The sequence below is a fragment of the Pelmatolapia mariae genome, linkage group LG1, assembly GCF_036321145.2.
Source record: "Pelmatolapia mariae isolate MD_Pm_ZW linkage group LG1, Pm_UMD_F_2, whole genome shotgun sequence".
Classification (NCBI taxonomy): Eukaryota; Metazoa; Chordata; class Actinopteri; order Cichliformes; family Cichlidae; genus Pelmatolapia; species Pelmatolapia mariae.
The window spans coordinates 21,106,146-21,126,584 of NC_086227.1; the positions used below are offsets into that span (position 1 = coordinate 21,106,146).

At 39.1% G+C, this 20,439-nt stretch overlaps 2 protein-coding genes across 2 annotated transcripts; both read left to right on the plus strand.

Annotated features, from left to right (window-relative positions):
* Positions 1-2,379, plus strand: adma (adrenomedullin a). The gene is made up of 4 exons (XM_063495659.1): positions 1-110; positions 702-804; positions 914-1,039; positions 1,164-2,379. The coding sequence occupies exons 2-4, from the start codon at positions 710-712 to the stop codon at positions 1,435-1,437; spliced, it is 495 nt and encodes a 164-aa protein (XP_063351729.1). The 5' UTR covers positions 1-110; positions 702-709; the 3' UTR covers positions 1,438-2,379.
* Positions 2,380-6,494: 4,115 nt separating this feature from the next.
* On the plus strand, positions 6,495-20,383 carry ampd3a (adenosine monophosphate deaminase 3a). Its single transcript, XM_063469715.1, has 16 exons — positions 6,495-6,552; positions 14,055-14,277; positions 14,814-14,843; positions 14,913-14,988; positions 15,431-15,596; positions 15,687-15,906; positions 16,010-16,139; positions 16,889-17,083; positions 17,221-17,352; positions 17,444-17,607; positions 17,687-17,813; positions 18,373-18,536; positions 19,305-19,425; positions 19,655-19,828; positions 19,975-20,085; positions 20,207-20,383. Exons 1-16 carry the CDS (start codon positions 6,495-6,497, stop codon positions 20,381-20,383), a joined length of 2,268 nt encoding a protein of 755 aa, XP_063325785.1.
* Positions 20,384-20,439: the final 56 nt, after the last annotated feature.

Consider the following 20,439-nt stretch of genomic DNA (forward strand, 5'->3'; position numbering starts at 1 on the left):
TGCCTTACAGAACTAGAAGCAATCTCAAGAAACCTGTGGAGTACTCTTTCCCAGCTGATTCTAGAAGAAGAAGAAAAGCTTTCTCATCCAACTAAAGAACAGAGACTAAGGTATGTGCACTTGTCTTTAAAATAGACATTGCTTAGATTTGTTATGCCACTAGCTGATGGCTTTATCCTTGCTTTTTTGAGGTCAGGGCACAAGTGTAGAGACAAGAACAGGTTATCTGTCTGGTTATATAAGCAGTTCAGCTCTTAATGTGTGCGTCTGTTAAGGAGTTGCCTTTAAGGTGCAAAGCATCCAACAGGGGCAGCATACCATGTGCTGTTTATCATATTATTACACATAATTTTGCTGTTTTGTTCTATTTAATCAGGTGACTGAGTTGAATTACATTTGTTTGTGAACTATTTTTGCCTGCTTAATGGGAGACTGTGTCCTTCACAGTACTGGCCAGGGGCCCAAAGCATGGTTGTAGGTTTACTTAGCCCAGCAAGATCTGACCTTAACTTAACTTTCTAAATAAATGAATGATATGTGCAAATAACTTGGCTTTTGGACTCTTGTGTAAGCAAGCACACTTATTACAGTATGAAGGAGTCTAGCATGGATAGAAGGACAGCAGGAAAATTGTATAGTTAAATATTAATAAAAATGTACGAGTAACTAACTATTGATTTTTTTTTTCCTTCTCCAAACAGGAGCCAAAATGAAATTGATCTTCCAGTCCTTCATCTGCTGCTGTTTGCTGGCAACAGTAGCACACTGTGTGGAACTTGAAGTGAATCCTGAATTGAAAAAGAGGTGAGTTAACTGAGGCATGATTTTCATTTGAACCCGAGTCAGGGTGTGACACTCAGCATTTGAATTATCTACCTTGGACTAATGGCATTTTTTTTCCTTCCTCTTACAGGCTAAGCATATGGCTAGGAAGCAGACTGAGGCGAGATGTTGACACCATATCAGTAGAGAAGAGAGCAGAGGCTGAGCACCTTGTCAGACCAGAAGACATCAGGGATACGTTGTTGCCACATTCCAGGTAAGATCATGCAATTCTGACAGTCTTATTATAAAGTAAATATAAATTCAAGAAATCCAAAGTCAGCTATTAACAGTTCAGGATTGAACAGTATAGACTCATGTCCTCTCCCTTTGTCCTCCAGCACTGACATCCACGTCCGAACCAAGAGGTCTTCAGGCTGTTCCCTGGGTACCTGCACAGTGCACGACCTGGCACATCGTCTGCACCAGATTGGCAAGTTGAGGGTCGGGAATGCACCTCCCCACAAGATTAGCCCACACGGATATGGCCGGAGGCGTCGCTCCCTTCCATCATACAGAGTCTCACTAAGGCTAGAGAAGGGCAGGCTGAGGCCCGTGTGGAGCACGCCTGACTCACAAGTTCACAAGCTTGAGGCCCTCCTCAGACGGACATGAGCACCACTTTGCAACGGGAGTTGGGAACAAAAGCAAAGGAGTAGTGTCCTGTGCGCTCTGTTTTAAAATTCTTGAAGTGCCTCAGACTACGGCCAAGTATGCTCCAGCACATTTGTTCCAGGCTGGAGGACTGAGTCAGTGAATCAGAGCAAAACTGGCTGCAACTGAGTTTGTCCAAAGCCCGAGCCTTGCAATGAGCTCAGCAATGTACAACTTTCAAAGAAAAAAGAAAAACTGCAGCTGCTTATAGACACTGGATGGCACAGCATGGAGCAAACTACAGGTGCTGCTCTCTGCATGGCAGAGGAAAAGGAAGAGTGCTAATACCTGGCAAAGTGGACTCATCCTCTCGATCAAGGGGGAGGACTCTTCTAATATTCTGGGACTTAACACATTTATTCCTCAAGGCCAAGACTTTGATAAGTGCTATCCTTTAAGGATTTGTGCCATTGTGTTCCATGAAACTGTCAGTACTTGTCTGCACTTTTCCATTTGGACTTAAAGTCAAATGAATCATCAGGAAAAGACATCTTCATCACAATGCCAAACACAAAGATAGGCTCCACAGCTCTAAAGCTATCAGTTTATATCAAGTTTTGGACACTGTATAAGGGAAAAATGCCTTAGATTATGTGATATATGTGCCAGTCCTTAATGGACTGAAATATACTTGAAATGTTATTGTTTGTAAAAAAACACAAGTGCAATCTATATTTGTTTTTATTGCAGGTATGTGTATATATGAATTACTTTATTTAAATATTACATAGAAGTTACAGTAAAGTACTTATACAGATAGAGCTATTTTTGTACAGGAAGAAATATATATGGGCATTGTAGCTATTTGTCATTACTCTTGCAAACTGTGGTAATAGGATATCTGTTTTAGAGGTATATTATATATTTGTAAATGTGTTCTATTTTATTTGTGTCGCAGCAATAATGTCATTCAATAAACATTTTGCATACAAAATCTAAACCTTGTTTGGCTCTCCTTTCTTTGTGCTTCTGGCTCGTGTGAATTCAAAGTGGCACTCTATTGTCTGAGGGCACACTGTTACAGCAAAACAAAGAGCACCTGGACTCTGTTAAGTGTTTAAAGGTTCTCATTAGAGCCCCCCTCCCTTCTCTTGCTGCATCCCCCTATTTATGATCCCACTCAAAAAAAGGGCAGACAGGTTGCCAGGCACATTCCTGCTAGGTTCAGCTCACATTTGCTGGCTCTCTCGACACCACAGAGCAGCCCTAAAGCCACTGGAGGAGGCTGAGGCTTTGGCTACATCTGTGTTCAATGGAAGATGTTTGGGACACAAGTCGGCTGATGCGGGGGGTTCCGGTTTAACATTCTTTCCATATCATCACAAAAGCTACTCAAACACAGCACCGATCAAAACGTTCCCGTTTCAGCACAACAAAGACCGAACCCAATTTAAATCATTTAGATCCCATTTTCACCCCTCATAAACCATTTAATATATTCAGAAGTATTCACAACAATGAAATGTGCATTTTTTAACACTCATTTAAATAACAGAGGGAATAAAAAAATGGGTCTTTCATATCAGCTCAAAGATTATTGCTACTCTTTCTTTGTAATTTCAATGATAAGGTTCCTGCTTTTAATTTAGTGGAAATCCATATTACAGCTGTTCAAAGTGCAGGTAGAAACAAAGTGAGGATCACCGCTGTATTATGTGTCCTCTATTGCCATCTAGAGATATTTGATGGCCATAATAATAATAATAATAATGGACTGCATTTATATAGCGCTTTTCTAGGCACCCAAAGCGCTTTACAATTCCACTATTCATTCACTCTCACATTCACACACTGGTGGAGGCAAGCTACAGTTGTAGCCACAGCTGCCCTGGGGCAGACTGACAGAAGCGAGGCTGCCATATCGCGCCATCGGCCCCTCTGGCCAACACCAGTAGGCGGTAGGGTAAAGTCTCTTGCCCAAGGACACAACGACTAGGACAGAGAGAGCAGGGTAATCGAACCGGCAACCTTCCGGTTACAGATGAGCTTCCCAATCCCCTGAGCCACGGTCGCCCCCATAACTGCAATATTATGGCACAATTTAAATTGGTATTATTTATTCACTTAGGTTAGTCAGCTGAATGAAATTATTAATTAACAGTGTTGGGTGAGAACCTTCCTTTTTTATATTATTAGATTACAAATTTAAGTTCTGCCTATCCCGATTGTGAGCATTCACAGTTTTTTTTATATAGCTTTTGTTGTAAAAAGTTTTCATTTGAACGATTTAGATTTGTTTTCTATTTTTGAAGTATAGCCAATTGATACATTTAATAAGTAATATAGAACGGTAACTAAAGACAAAACCTGAACCACAAATTACAGAATAGCAAAAGAGCCACACATAGTGCAATAAAACTGAAGCAAAGCAAATGTGCCATCTAGTGGTAAATCAAATGATGGATTTCTTAAATATTAATTTACTTACACTTTGTCTGGGAATTAAATTCCAAGACAAAAGGAAAAACCTGCAGGAAGTAAAACTGTAAAGTGTTTCTCATCACTGCAAAATCACTCTAAGAATAGAATTCTAACCATGTAACGGTGTCACTCCTTCAGTAAGCCAATCAGCTGGTGACGCCAGAGACGTTTTGTCACTGGCGTCACCAGTCTGACTGTGGCGTGGTGATGGCATCAGCAAACTGATGAGTCTAGATCAGCTGGTAAAAAACCTTACACACATTTCACAGCTTACTGCAGACTAAACTGAGCATTAAACTCAACTGTTGCTATTAAACTCAAAACGCTATCATGAGATTTATTTTAGGTCCTGCTTGTTGTCAGCTAAGATCCACTCACCATTTGAAATTTAATACCAAAATCCAAATGAGTTTCATCTGGAAAATGCAGAAAAGAATTATGGTAACAATGAGATCCACATACTTTCATTGTTTGAGGCACTGCCGAAAGGAGAGGGGACAGGCGAACACTATCTGATAATAATAATGTCAATCAAAATGATACAGGCCCAAGGCTAAGAGCGAGGCCTCTGAAGCTGACTCTAAAAGTACCTTGACAACCTGAGCTGAGAGGATTATCCTCATAATCTCCACTACTATCAGTCTAAATCTGGGACTGGACCCGTTTGTGGTTACACCAGTAAATCTGAGTCCTCTTATGAGGCGATGTGAGGAGTTGTGCAGTATTCACTTACAGCCACTGTCCACTTTATTAAATACACCAATTCAACTGCTTCTTAATGCAAATGTCTAAACAGCCTGTCAAATAGCAGCAACTCAATGCATTTTTGTAGACATGGTCACGAAAACTTGCTGAAGTTCAAACTGAACATCAGAATGAGGAAGAAATGTGATTAAAGTGACTTTAAACCTAACATGATTGTTGGTGATCTTCTGGGATTTTCCCACACAACCATTTACAGAGAACGTTCTGAAAAAGAGAAAATATCCAGTAAGCGACAGTTCTCTGGCTGAAAATACCTTGTTGGTGTCAGAGATGCATGGCGAGACTTTAACCTCCTAGGACCTGGCGTCCACATATGGGGACATCACATTTTGGGTTGTCAGACCACAATACTAAGTTTTGCTCTTTCAAATGGCTTTCAAATGAGCCATATTGCTCAAAGGGGCACAATTGTTGTTTCTCATTTTGATTTTGTACTCAGAAAATATGCTGCGGTGTTCAGACACCAAATAAAGAGTTTTGCACGTGACATTACTCAATTGTGACTTTATAGTGTTCGACAAAACACTATAAAGTCACAATAGCAAAGAGAAATTAAAAATGCATGCCATGAAAGAGTTTGGGTTTTAGGAGGTTAAGGTGATAGAATGGGAGCAATAACTCAAACAACCACTCAATACAAAGAAGGTAAGCAGAAGAGCAGCTCTGAACAGATAACATGTCAAACCTTGGAGCAGACGGGATATAGCAGCAGAAAAGGACACTGTTTGCCATTACTGTCAGGTAAACACAAGAACCTGAGGCCAAAATTCGTACATGATAACAAACAGAAGACTCTTTCTTTGGATGATCTTTGGATGGATGCTATGTAAATTTATTAAGAAAATGAAATTAGTCAATGCACGATTACAGGCTTTAAAAAATACCCCCTTTAGTGAAAACCATTACTTTCTTTGTAGGTCCACGTGTTTATCTAATGCAGTGGTTCTCAACTGTGGTGTAGGTCACACTTTTCATCAGTGATTGGAGAAAAGAGTGAGTTTGGGATTGTAGACACCGTTTTCCTAGCTTCTTGAAGTTAGACATGCTATGAAAAGTTTGAGAACTGCTGATGTGATGTGTGTGCCATGCCACTTCTCAGCAAAATATCCTGCAGTGCAACAAATCAACCACAAGAGGACATATCTGCCTCTAAAAAAGGAGCAAGACATTGGGGGGAAAACCTAACAATTCATATACTGATCTGCTTTGAATGCAATTACTACTAAAATTAACCTGCCTCATAAAGTTGTGGAAGGTCCATTAATGGCAGACTTCAGGATTCGGTTTTAGCTCATATCCTCGCACTAAGATTTGGCCATGAAAGAGTTAAGGATGGAGTGATGTGTGCTGCTGACTGGTGGGTGAGAAATCAAATACTTTCTCAGCAACAAGAGCACAGCATGACTTAGATGTTTCTGAGAGACCTTGAGCACAGTTTCAACACACTTCAGACACAGCAGAGCCTGAAGAGGTGAGTGGACTTATTTGACATACTAGTCTAGTAGCTGAGATGGCCACCATTATAAAGACTGAAAGGCAAAAATCACTTTAATTTTTCTGCTAGGTCTTCACGTTTGTATCCATTTTTCTTCCCGTCATATAGATACAGATTAGTTCTATACAGATTTGTTACACTGTATGCGATCATTTGTCACTCGTAACAAGTTTATGTGTATCCATATCTAAACCACTGATGCATAAAAAGAACACAGACTTACGGGAAAGTCTATCCTTGTGTTATAGAATTGCTGAAAGAAGAGCTGCTTGATATTAGCAGTTGAGTGCTTTGTTTTTTATCTGTACTGTTTTCCAGACCCTGGCCACTAAGAAAGATGAGAAGAGAAGACACACCTCTTTTAAAACAGCACTCAAATCCCGGCTTAGGGAAGAGTGAGTCCTTTTCTTTCCCCCCCACCCCTCGCTCATGTCTATCTCTCTGCAATGTGCTTAATGGCTTTCTCTTGTGTCGTTGACCTCCCTGTCAGATGTGATGTTGACAAAGAACCAATTTGGGGACTCAGCCAGCCACAGCAGTGAGGTGTCTGAGAAACATTTAAAAAAAAGGAACGATAAAGACAGCAGATCATAGCGAGCTGAATCTGAGATAGGTGTGCGAGTGCTCAGTTAATGGCCTCCTGAAACCTCCTAGGGGACTTACACAAGTAGTAGGAGATGATACATGTTTCCACATTACAGTGCTTTTAAATCAGACTCACAAATACAAGGGTGCACAGACCCACATTAGCACAGTCCAGTGCGAGAACCATTACAATACTCTTCACATTAGCGTCTAATAATGCTGTCTGCAGACCAACACCACTCTCGGACATCTGATCCAGTGTTTCCAGACACACGATCTGAAAGGTTCTTATGATCTAGAACAAAATGTTTTCCTGCGCTGAGGAGTCACAGATAGACTGTAAACAGTCGTAATTTAAGCAACAGATTGATCGCAGTGCAGCGGTACAGTGGAAGTTAGCTGCAGGCATATTCATAGTAATTTGCTAAATATCTTAAAATTATGAATACAATTAGTTTTATGAATGTAAAGAAACAAACATCAATCTACTTTAAAAGATAAAACAATGAATCAGTGAAGCCTCCATTAAAAATTTAAATATGCAGTGGTGTAGTATATAATATAGACTCCTAATCATAATATGACTATATTACATGCATATGTATCTGTTGCTTTTTTATTTTAAAAATCCTAGCAAACTGATATGATCATCATCTTTGCTTTGAACTCACAGTTCATACAGGGGATCAGGCTGACTACATAAGCCTCCCATAAGAGAAAATAACCCTGGATCAGGTAACTGCTTTATCAACTGACATCAACACAAATCGAGACAAGGGCACGCTGATGTTAGAATAAATAAATAATAAAGAAAAGACCCATTTAACCTCAAAAATCTTCTCAACAAACGTATCTGTCATTCTGTCACGAGCTGTTCATTTATGGGTTTAATTGACAGAAAAACAAATGAATTGATAGAATATTGATAGTGGTTGTAAATATACAAAGGGTGTACCTCCTACCAGAGTTTATCAACACTAACCCAGAGAAAAAATATAAATATGTAAAAAAAAAAAAAAAAATTATTGGTGCAGACACCACCAAAGATTCTTTATAAAACGCTTTCCACGTGTATGTTCCAAGTAAGTACTCTATCAGTGCAATGAGTGCAAACACAAAGCATCACAGCGTCATCAGAAAATGTTACAGCATCGTGAGCTTTGGAACACACAAAGCCATTTATGTATAAAAAAGAAAAGGCGACACAACACATTGTGTCAAATAAAACTGGGTTGAATTTCATTTGCTGTGGCCTGTTTGATTAAAAGAAATGAAACCACTTTAGTTAAAGAACTGACCTTTAACTAAATTCCAAGCAGACAAATTGTATTAAAAGCAGAACAAACACAAGTAAACAAACAAACAAACAAAAAAACAGTCGCGTACACAGCAGGGCTCTCCAGATCTTTTAGAACAAAATGTGCTATTGTAGATATAAGCAAACTGATACTTAACCAAAAATGGCTCAACCGCTTTACATAACCTTTGAGTTATGATCTTTTCAAATACTTTCATAACATTAGAGGTTAAAGTCACTGGCCTATAAACATTGTCTACCTGAGGACAAGGCTTTTCTGGTGCTCAGAAATTGTGCCACACCTGTTTTCAATTGCTGTTTTTCAATAAACATGTGTGCAACAGCATCAGAATTGTATAATACGAGCATTATTTTAATGTACTGCCAAAAAGATCAGCCTTTCTATTGTTTTAATATCTACTGAGTAGTGACGGAGGATATTGACTTATGAAAATATCAAATATCAGGAGGGGTCCAGTTTTTTCCAGCACATCCATAAGACTGTGAATTAATGACTAAAAAGGACTCTGATGGTTATGCAAGCAGGAGTCTCTTTTCCTCTCGCCATTTCCATGTGTGCACACCGTGTGTTTGTATCAGAGAGCATGTGTTCCCAATGGACAGAAAGCAGAATAGTGAAAAAGAGCAGCAGGCTATGTCTAACTTTGACTGAGACCCTCCCTTTGTTGACGGCCAGTTTTAACACATTCTCAGTACTAGTAGCACTGCCAACATGATGCCACAGGCCACTTTAAATAGAAAGAGACGGTAGACTCCTAAACTGCAGACAGCATCTCTTAAGGTATCACTGAATCTGCGCATACCTTCTTTAGAATCCAACTTGAGATGACAACACGTTCAGATAAGGCTATGAGTGACACTGAAGGTAAGCGCAACAGGTTAAATGGTTGTGAGGTTGCTATGGTGTAGGCTTCTTCTTCTTCTTTATCTTCTTCTGGCTGCTCTGTTTATGGGTCACTACAGTAGATCATCTGTCACACCAACCCTCTGCATGTCCTTCTTCACTACATCCTCAATCTTGTCTCTAACTTTGTCTCCAGACTGCTTGACCTGAGCTGTCCCTCTCACTGAAAAACATCTTACCATCTTAGCATCTTCTAAGTCTTCCACTTCCAGCTTCCACCTGCTGTCCTTTTGTTAATGCCACTGTGTCCAAACCACATCATAGCAGCTCTCACTATCTATAGAAGGCATAGTGTGGTTCTCCAAAACCACACGTGATTTTTTTATTCTCTCCACAGCCGTGATTGCGTGATCATGATTGGATCATACAGCTTTTACCAGAACAGAGTGCTGTAGGCTTCAGCAGCTCCAAATGGGTGTCAGTGTATAGGACCACAGCAGTTTTGAATAAGAAAGTTAACTTAAGGAAATCATAAGAAAGAGAAACAGAAACCTGAAAGGAATCCAAATTGATTAAAATAGCAAGTAAAAGTTAAAAAGGGGAAGAATCCAAAAATCCAGTTGAAAGTGGTTGAAATATTTTTTTTTAAAAATCTCTTGTTAAATAAAAGTAAACAGTTCAAATTTTGTTAAACAATGAGTAGATGTTGGTATTATTACCCAAAGGTTAGGATTAAATGTACTTATTATAATGGATATTTGGCGTGCTGAGTAAACATAATAGCCAAATAGTAAGCAGGCCAGCCTTGTGCTTTAGAACAGGTGGTTCTAAAAATGATTTTCAGGGTTTTGTGCAGGTTAACATGTCCAGGCTTCAGCAGTAGATTTATTTCTGAATGGATGCCCCATTCATCAGTCACCACACTGTAAATATCATTACTACATATTAGACCATTCATTTTGTCTTTATTAAGTACACTTTAGTATAAAAGACTTCTCTTACCGTATTTACTGTTTAAGTTATTTCTGCTATAAATATTCAGTTTTCACTTTGAGAAAAATAAGAAATGGCTGTGAGTCAAAAAAAAAAGAAAAGAAAAGTGATTCTTGACTTATTGACCTATAATCTGTCAAACACATCTCTCGTGAATGATAACAAGTCAGTGAATATAAAGTGAATATAATGTAAGACGCAGAGTTGGTAGAATAAAGCAGAGTTACCAGTATACTTGACTAATTTTCTTTACTTTATATAAAACCCCTTCGTAAATCATGGTGACTAAATTCTATTCATCAACATAAAAAAGTCCATGGGGCAAAACGCATTCAAACATCGCCAGTCATTTTTTGGCAGACATGTTATAATGCAAATGATAGAATTACAGAATTGGCCTGCACGGATGCATTTTTAATCCGTGTTTTTTTTATCTGAAATGACAGCAGCGTCAAACGCGTCAAATGACAAACAGACATGAAAGCAGACTCGGAACAAACATGAAAGACATTCACGCATTTTTGCATCTGAGTGTGTAAATCCAGTGTTGGGAAGGTCACTTTTAAAATGTATTCCACTACAGATTACAGAATACATGCCCCAAAATGTATTTTGTAACATATTCCGTTACTCAATGAGAGTATTCTGAATACTTTGGATTACTTAATATATTATCATGCTTTTTACAACTACATGAATGTACTATTGCTGTGTGATTTATTACTATTACTGAAGGTCCGCGGCTCCTAACTATAGTAAAGGGACCTCTGGCTAATACCTCGGGTTCCGTGTCGGGCTCGTAGCCGAAAAATAGCTTTACTTTGTTGTCTGGGTCAACTTTGCTTGCGAGTGACAGAGAGAGGCGTTGAAAGGCTGCTCCAACGGAACTTATTGTTTCGGAGGAAAACACGAACACACAGTGTACAGTCGAGTCTTAATAGCGTACTTACAACTGGGCTCGTCAGGCACTCTTCTTGGCTGCAGTGGTTATTATTATATTTACATGCTTCCAGCTAACGTAACGGAATATGTTACAAAATACATTTTGGGGCATGTATTCTGTAATCTGTAGTGGAATACATTTTAAAAGTAACCTTCCCAACACTGCTCATATTTTGTATTTTAAATACGTAACGGCGGTACATGTATTCCGTTACTCCCCAACACTGTGTAAATCCCACTGAAGTGAAAGCTACTGAGCCCAAAACAACACAAGAAACAAACAAAAAACTTAAGCAGTGCTGTTAGTAAAATGCGGCTCAACAGATTTAATCTATAGAACACATTTATCCAGTAAATAATCTGTCGCAGATAGAGCATACAGACAGACGATTTTAAACCGAAACTATGGACCAGTCTGTGTGTTCAGCATGAGCTCCCGCGGTGACCTAGAGAGCTCCCTTTACTCCGAGTTTAAGCTCGACTTACCTCGTTAACCCATCGACCTTTCCGGTAAACCCTGGCACAGATTTTCCCCAAAAGCCACCTCGCAGACCCGCCCCCTGTTTTGTCATTCAGGCGGTGCAGATGGCGTGCGTAGGTGAACGGTCAGGTAAGGAGAGTAAGAGTGCAGAATTGGTCAGATTTAATTTGATCTCCTATCAGAATGTAATGTCGTGTAAGGCAATGGACATGCAGATGCTATTAAAAAGGATGTAGGCCAGCTTGAGGCAGGCCTGAGGTCAGGTTTAGGTTGAACTTTGGTGCTAACGTTGTTGTTGGTGTGGTTTGAAGGCAGCATTCATGGCTGTTTCAGCACCTGCTGTCTATAAAAGCATTCATCTTTATGTATATTTTATTTCATGTTCATTTAACTTGATTCATTTTAATATAATTATTACAAAGACTAGTCCATGCCTATGAATCCACTCTGTTCTTTTAGTGGTAGGTCATTCCTCTATTTAACTCTGATATATGGGCGAGGGCAGTTTAGCACACTGTACATTAGGCTGTATTGCAAGCACAGGCCAGGTCCTGCTATAATTTGTGCAAAGTCTGCCAAATAATGCATATACTTAGTCTTGTCTTTAACACTTATGAGTTTTTTGTTTATTCCTTTTTATACACAAATATGTTGCCTTTAGTAGTTTTTGCTTACAGGTAGCCCTGAAAAAACAAATTACTCAGAAATGAGAAATCCCAGTTTAACCCTCACTGCCCTTCATTTTGAAGCACTGAACTACAATTTTTTTTTTTTATGAAACAAAAGCATTGGTTTCATCTAAATTATTTAGGTGTGTGTGGCAAGAGAGGAAGTTTAATGATTCATGAACCCATCAGCCAAGTGGCTTTGAGTCTTTCTTTCCATAGTGTTGTTGTAGTGCCATAAAGACCCACCGTGATGGTGATGCATTCAGGATACTGTGTGTCCTGATTGATGAGCTTCCTGGAAACACCCTGGCAGAACAGAAGCAGTCTCAGATTACAATGTACCACGCAGTCTTTCTCTGTTGTTGTTTCACCACTCCAGTGATAATCAAGACACTGTCCATTAGGTCACGTTTTTGGTTTGATATACTGTAAACAGATTGCGTGTATATACTGTAGTTAAAATAAGGGATTTTTTTTCAGTTCTAGTGTTGATGAGAGCTAAAAGAGAATCACTGCTACTCAAAAGAGGAGACAGTTTTCTTTAACAGAAGACTTGCATTCCTTTCATATCTGGTTAATGTTATTGAACTAACTTAACTAATGGAAGTTATTCAAAATTCTTTCAACATATGTCTGGTGGGGATTTCATGAATATTATGCAGGTCTGTTCATTATTTATATCAAAGTATAGTACACACAATAGTGTAGTTTATTTTTATGTAACTTGTAACTTTACAAGTCTTCAGGTCGACCCACTCTGATTTGCCTAGAGGTGCGTGCATGCATGCGTGTCTGTGCGTGTGTGTGTACTAAAGTCCCATATTTAAAAAAAACAACAACTTCACATTGCAAAAAAATAACTGGTGTTATTTTCTGTAAATAGCTTATGTAAGTTCTTAATATAAACAATTGTATTTCTCAAAAATACAAGACAAAGAGCTCTTTAATTTGAAATTCTTGGTTACAAAAGTGAAGAAAATGTCATTTTCATTCAACTTTGAGAGGAAGTTGTACCGTAAAAAGTCTCAGTACATAATCTAATCTGAATTGAACAAAGTTCACGAGTTTCCAGATGTTATTCTAAATATAACTGAGAAAGTGTTTTTACATATATGCATATTTTTCAATTTGAAGACCCACTTTGTAGGGATATACGTTATCCTGGAGGAGTGTGATAATTCAGCCTAAATTTAAAATATACTAAGAGGCATTAAAAGCACAACAATGCAGCATTTTCATACAACATTTATTCATAAAATAACTTATATTAATTCATAAATAAATACATGCATATCTAGAAAAGTACTTGATGAATGAAGAAGCTATAATTGCACCGCAATCATTATATATGTCCACATTTTAAACCATAATATTTTTAGGCAAATTACAGGTGGTTGAGCAGAAAATGTCGTGAAAATTCGATGATTTAATATTAATGTTACTGCAATTAATAATGATATTAAATAGTACTGCATTACACTGACGGCATTCCTTTATATAAGAAGTGTTTAAAACATCGTGCATGACATCAACTTTAGCTTTTAACATTTTAACAAACACTTCACTCAGAACTCTCTAGGTGGTGATGCTGTGCAATAGTTGGATAATGAAACAGAATAGAATAGAAATATCCTTTATTGTCCCTTATTGGGGAAATTTGGGAGTTCCAGCAGCAAAGTGACAGGCAGATGGATACGCAGCAAAAAATACAGTACAGTTAATACGTTATTAAAAATTTAAAAAAAATATTAAAAACAGAAAAAGGAAAAACTGTGCAAATAAGAGCAGGGATATAAACAACTATAATGTAACTATAATATAAACAACTTATTGCGTTTGTTGGGAGCAGTGATAGTTATAAAGTCTACCAGCTGTGGCGAGGAAGGACCTGCGATAATGAATGCCCTGTCCCCAAACACGTGCATAGGTAGATTTCCCTGTTTACAAAACACCACACAGTAGTCAGAGCAATTAACGTCCTGACAAGTACGGCAGACCTCCTTTGCACTCTACAGTCAGAGACTTCAGACGCCGGACATTTTACTGTGGCTTCTGGTCTCTTGCAGACATGCCTCGTCAATTTCTAAAGGTGAATCTGAGTGAGGTGGAGGAGGAGACGCAGCTGCTTGCAGAGAAAGTATATGCATCGGCATTAAAAGAAGAAGAAACCAAAGATGCCTTGTCGATGTTCACGATGCCTGAGGACTGCCCAATTGGCCTCCAGCAAGCCAAAGACCATGAACTGCTTAAGGAGCTGGCAGAGCAGCAGTCAGAGGAGACTCTTAAGAGGTAAGTCCTGCTTGAACCGCATATCAGTCTGTTCATGCAAGCACAATTATCCTAATATAAAAAACAAAACAAAAATCCCTTTATAAGACGTATATTTTCAGTTTTGCTTATTATTTATGTGGTGTTAAATATACGTGAGCCAAGACTTAAAGTTTTCAGTTTTTTCCTTTTGATTTTTTTTTTCTTTAGTGGTCTTGATTCTGTATGATGTAATATAGTCTCCTTAGGCACACAGCTCTGACTGTGAGCACTGAAGCCACACCCACCTGTTATTTAAATCTTTTGTTTTCAATAAAGTTGCCTTAATTGGAAGGTGGGGGTAAAGGGGGATGAACTAAAACAGATTGTGCACAAATGCAAAGTTCAAACTGTAAATAATGCAAAGCGGCTCTGTGGAGTCTAATGATATAAATGTGAAGTTAAAACTGAGCACAATAGGCCCCTTTAATTGAGTCATCTTACCATGATTTTAGGTAAAGACTCGTTCAATTAAGTGAGCTTTGCACCAAATGCTAATCAAGTTGCTGACTTTTCAGGAGGAACAGCCTGAGGATGATTCGTTCCAAGTCACTTTGCCTACAAGTCCCAGCCAATGCAGACTGGGCACGCCTAGTGACACCATTCATGTCCCCCAGCTCCACCAGCTCATCTGTGCAAGAAAACTGCCCTGATTATCAGAGGGTTACTATTAGTGGAGATTACTGTGCTGGTGTAAGTACTCTCGTTGAAAGTGCCAACTGGTGTAGTTACAAAAATACATACATCCCATATGTAATATTTTGAATTTGAATATTAAATAGTAAAAAAAAAAACAAAAAACTGTCAGACAAATGTGAAACGACAATATTTTCAAATTGAATGTAGCATGATTTAAGTGTACAGTATCAAAAAAATTGAATTATTGGAAGTAGAGACAACTGCATGTCTTCCTGCCACCCTCTGAAGGAATTAATTCAAAATCTTAAAAGTGCAAAACTGTCTACATTTTGAAGTATAAAAGATGAATTTAGATGCCAGTCAAAGCATTGTAGCTTCAAAGTCTAGCAGCCAGTCCCAGCACAGTGTCCCTCCACATGATCCAGTGTAGCCTTCACTATTACCACAAGGTTTGGAATAGACTTGAATTTATGTTTAATGCTCATCCTCCTCTCAGATCACACTGGACGACTATGATCAGGCCGCCAAAAATCTGTTTAAAGCTCTGCTTCTTCGAGAGAAATACTCAAAGCTAGCCTATCACAGATTCTGCAGAACGACGGGCAAGTTCCTACGAAGTGCTCAGAACACGACCTGGAACGAAGAAGATGAGGTCCTTCCAGGTATGATGTACCTGTATGTATAACAACATTTAAAAACATGCTTTGTTCTAATTTATATTAAAGTAATGGAAAAACCTTTGTGACCACCAGACATGTGCCCATGTCCAGAAGCTGGGGAGGATCCCTACTGCATGGACAACATCCCCAAGGATCTAAATTATAAACTGAAGATGAAGGATGGGATAGTTTATGTGTATGATAATGAAGAGGCTTTCAAACAAAACCAGCCTCATGACCTTCCTTACCCAGACTTGGAGACCTTTGCTGTAGAGCTGAGTCATGTGCTTGCCATGACTGCAGATGGACCCACGTAAGTTTCCAAAACAATTATGCAGACATGCTGGTTGAAAAACCGGTTATCATCCATTCTGCACTTTTTAGAGAATGAACTGAGTGTCACTTTTAATTTTCAGGAAAACCTACTGTCATAGGAGACTAAATTTCTTGAGTTCAAAATTCAAACTCCATGAGATGCTCAATGAGATGGCTGAGCTCAAGGAATTAAAACGTGTGCCTCACAGAGATTTCTACAATGTTAGAAAGGTTAGTATTCCATCTCTGGGAAGTGAGGCAACCATTACCTCTGACTGAACTTTAAAATGAGTGTAGATACCAAAGCATGCTCTGCAAACTACCCAGATTAACCTGCACCTGTTTAAAGTGTCCAGCGTTTAATAACACAAAAGCTGTTATCATTTAATTGGTTGGCAAAAAGCACTTTGAAGAACTTCTGAATGTGACAGCAATGTCGTTTGTAGAGGAGGCAGAGCCTGAAGCCTCAGGGGAAGCTTCACCAAATACACTAACTGTGCTCCAGTTATCCCCAGGAAAGTGTATTCCAGGATGCTAGAGGGGAGGATTGTTGAACACTGGATTCAGAAGGAGCAATGCTGACTTTGAAATCAGGGGGATCATGGGAGCTTGACCAGCCAGTCTTTTATGGACTTGGAGAGACTTACCACCGGGTCAATTGGGCATATCTTTAAGGGGAGTGAAGGTATGGTGTTCCAGGGCCATTCAATCCTTGTTTAACCAAAGTAAGAGCTGGTTCTGCATCTTTGGCACAAAGTGAAGCACATTTTCAGTACTGCTGCTCCTTTTGTCACAACAGAGTATCACCTCCACTCTGAGATCCATCTGGAAAGGAAAAGCTAGTTGAGGTGGTTCAGACATCTGTTTTAGTTGCCTCTTGGATTGCTGGGCCTGAATAGCTTCTGAGCATGCCCAACTGGGAGGGGTTAAATGTAGGATATTAGTGCATGCAGACTGAACATACTGTTTCTTTCTTGCAGGTGGACACGCACATTCATGCAGCTGCATGCATGTCTCAGAAACATCTGCTCACCTTCATCCAGAAGACGTATCAGACTGATGCAGAACGTGTAGTTTTAGAAAAGGGTGGACAAAGAATGACACTCAAAGAGGTTTTCCAGCACCTCAGCAAGGACCCCTATGACCTTACTGTGGACTCTCTCGATGTACATGCTGTAAGAAATATTGTCTATTCTTCTGAATTCAAATATTCCATTAACACAATATATTTAAGAATTTCAGATTTTGTCTTTCTGCTGCTTGCATCATTCTGGGATTCTGAATCACACTTTATGATTTATTACATTTACAGGGGAGACAAACCTTCCACCGCTTTGATAAGTTCAATGCGAAGTATAACCCAGTGGGAGCCAGTGAGCTTCGCGAAATCTTCCTGAAAACTGACAATGTTGTTAATGGAGAGTATTTTGCTTGCATCATAAAGGTACTATCATCATGTGTAGCATGTCATCAATTTCAAGACAGAGTGATGCAAAGAAAACTTGATGCACTCTTCCTCTCACCATTTTTTATAGGAAGTGGCCCGTGGCCTGGAGGAGAGCAAGTATCAGCATGTAGAGCCACGCCTGTCCATCTACGGAAGGTCTCCTGACGAGTGGTACAGTCTGTCCAAGTGGTTTATTGACCACAAATTATACTCTCCAAACATGAGGTGGATGATTCAAGTGCCCAGAATATAGTAAGTGCTTCATGCTTAAAATGCAGGCTTTTAATTTAACAGCATTTTGTAAAATCTAAAATATACTTTTACGTTGCAGTGATATTTTCAAGCTAAAGAAGCTGATACCCAATTTTGCCAAGATGCTGGAGAACATATTCCTTCCTTTGTTTGAGGCCACAGTTAATCCACAGAAGCACAAAGAACTTCACATTTTCCTCAAATATGTAAGATTTGTTATACCAAAACAGATCTCAGCAAATATTATGAGGATCAGTTTTGCACAAAAAGATGTACTTCATGTCTTCAAATGATGCATTTACGTGCAGTATAATAATAGTTGTGATATAGCAAACTATACTGTAGTGGTAAGCAGATGCACCCATTAGGGTTAGTCTTTTAGTGTCTTAAACAGAGAAGCAATGAAAATATAATGAAGCATCAATATGAAAACATGTCTTTATAATATAAACTGGATTCATAAAATGTAAAATTGTTCAGAAATACACTGTATGGGCAAAGTGTTCCACTACTTAAGTAGTGTGTTCCACTACTTAATATTGAAATACAGGTGTTTTCAGTCCCATTGCCACAGGTGTATAAGCTCCTGTGGGAGTAACCTGCAGGTGGCCCAGTACATCTGTCCATATATTGCACAATATAAAAATAACTGACTGTTGATTGGTAACGTTTGTGGAAACAAATAACTAATAACCATTTAATATTAATACCTGCCGGGCTTCATTAAAAAATCCCAGCAGAGAATGACTGTTTTTGTGGATGCAGGTGTCTGGCTTTGACAGCGTGGACGATGAGTCCAAACACAGCGATCACATGTTCTCCTTCAGGAGCCCAAAACCAGAACAGTGGACTTCAGTTGAAAATCCTCCATACAGCTACTACATCTTCCACATGTACGCAAACATCATAGTCCTCAACAACCTCAGAAAGTAAGTATCATTCCCCAGGTATGGTGAAGCATCAGAAGCAGGCAGATTGAATTTACTTGATGTCTGCTAAATGGCTGACTCAATATAAGTATATGAAACCCAAGGTAATTCAGAGTTCTGCACAGAAAGAGAGAAAAATGCAAAGACAGTTAAAACATGTCAACTATATGTGTATATCATGATATAAAGCTGTATTACTCTACCCTGTAATGATTAATCTTTAGATGGGGAAACACAGACAAGAAATTAAGGTTAAGATGAAGTTGCAGACATGCTTTAAGCCCCAATTTAAATGTTTTATCTCAGATGTTCAGAAAGGTTGTACCAGCAGTGAAGACCATAAAAAATAAAAGCTGATTCATTTTTTAATATTCTAATTTTGGAAACTCACAGAAGGCATAAGAGGTATCTGCCCTGTCGAATAACTGACAACTCCTTTGTGTGGCAATAAGAATACATCCTTTTTTCTTTCGTAAACACATAGATGAAGGAAGACTTGACATGGATGTAGGACATGTTAGACCCTGACCTAGCAGTGTGTGTCCAGCCCTCAAAAGACACTTTACTCTGTCACTTTGTATAACTGTTAGTGGAAGAGTGACTAATAAATTACAGGAAAGCCAGTTCTGAACTACTTGATGCTTAAAGCTGCTGGGAGAACATATCAATATATAGTTACAGCTGATCGGCACTCAGTGTGATGAAGATGATTAAATCCTGTTATGTGATGACATAGTTGCTTATTATACTCTTTTGCATCCTGTATAGAGAGTGTGGACTAAACACCTTCCAGTTCCGTCCCCACTGTGGAGAAGCTGGATCACTCACTCATCTGGTCTCTGCCTTTCTCACTGCTGACAACATCTCACATGGACTCAACCTGAGGAAGGTACTCACGACTGTCCCGAGTTATAAACCAGTAAACCAGAAAGAAGATTTCACATTTTGAATTTCACAAAGCATTGCTTATGAACTGCAGAATATCCCAAAGGTCACCGCTATAGTACGGACACCAACTCACTCAGCATTGAGATAAAACACACAATGACAGTGTGTACATTTGTGTGTTTTTCCGTCTTTCACATTCACGAGCAGCACCTCTGTCAAACTTCCTACAGAGCCCAGTGCTGCAGTACCTGTACTACCTAGCCCAGGTACCAATTGCAATGTCTCCACTCAGCAACAATGGCCTGTTTCTGGAATACTCCAAAAGCCCGCTGAAAGACTTCCTGCACAAAGGTCTGTGTGTGTCCCTCTCCACAGATGATCCCATGCTGTTCCACTACACCAAGGTAAAAAAAATCTACAGGAAACTGTGTTTTCAAGCCGTCATTCAGTGATTCAAAGTCATTGTTTGCCTAACTAATACAATATTTGTTATTTTGATTCATTTCTGTAGTCTGAATAAAGCTTATCTGCTATTTGTGTATCCTCTGAGGAACCACTGATGGAGGAGTACGCCATAGCAGCTCAGCTGTGGAAGTTCAGCACCTGTGATGTGTGTGAAATAGCCAGGAACAGTGTGCTGCAGAGTGGGTTTTCTCACCAGGTGTGGTCACATCCTTCATTTGAAAAAAGACAACATAAATTCTGTCTTAGCAGGCATTGGTCAACTCACACAAGATCTAATCATCCTTTCTTCCACCTATTGTTGTGATTACTTTTGCAAGGATAAGATGCACTTCCTGGGAGAGAACTATCTGAAAGATGGACCCGAAGGAAACGATATCCGTAAGACCAACGTCGCCCAGGTCCGGATGGCCTACAGACACGAAACACTGTGCAATGAACTCAGCTTCATTGTTGATGCAGTGAAGGCTGAAACTATGAATTCTCACAGCGAGTAAAGAGGACCTCACATTTGACAGAATTGAAGCATGTTGCACTCTAAGATATCTACATT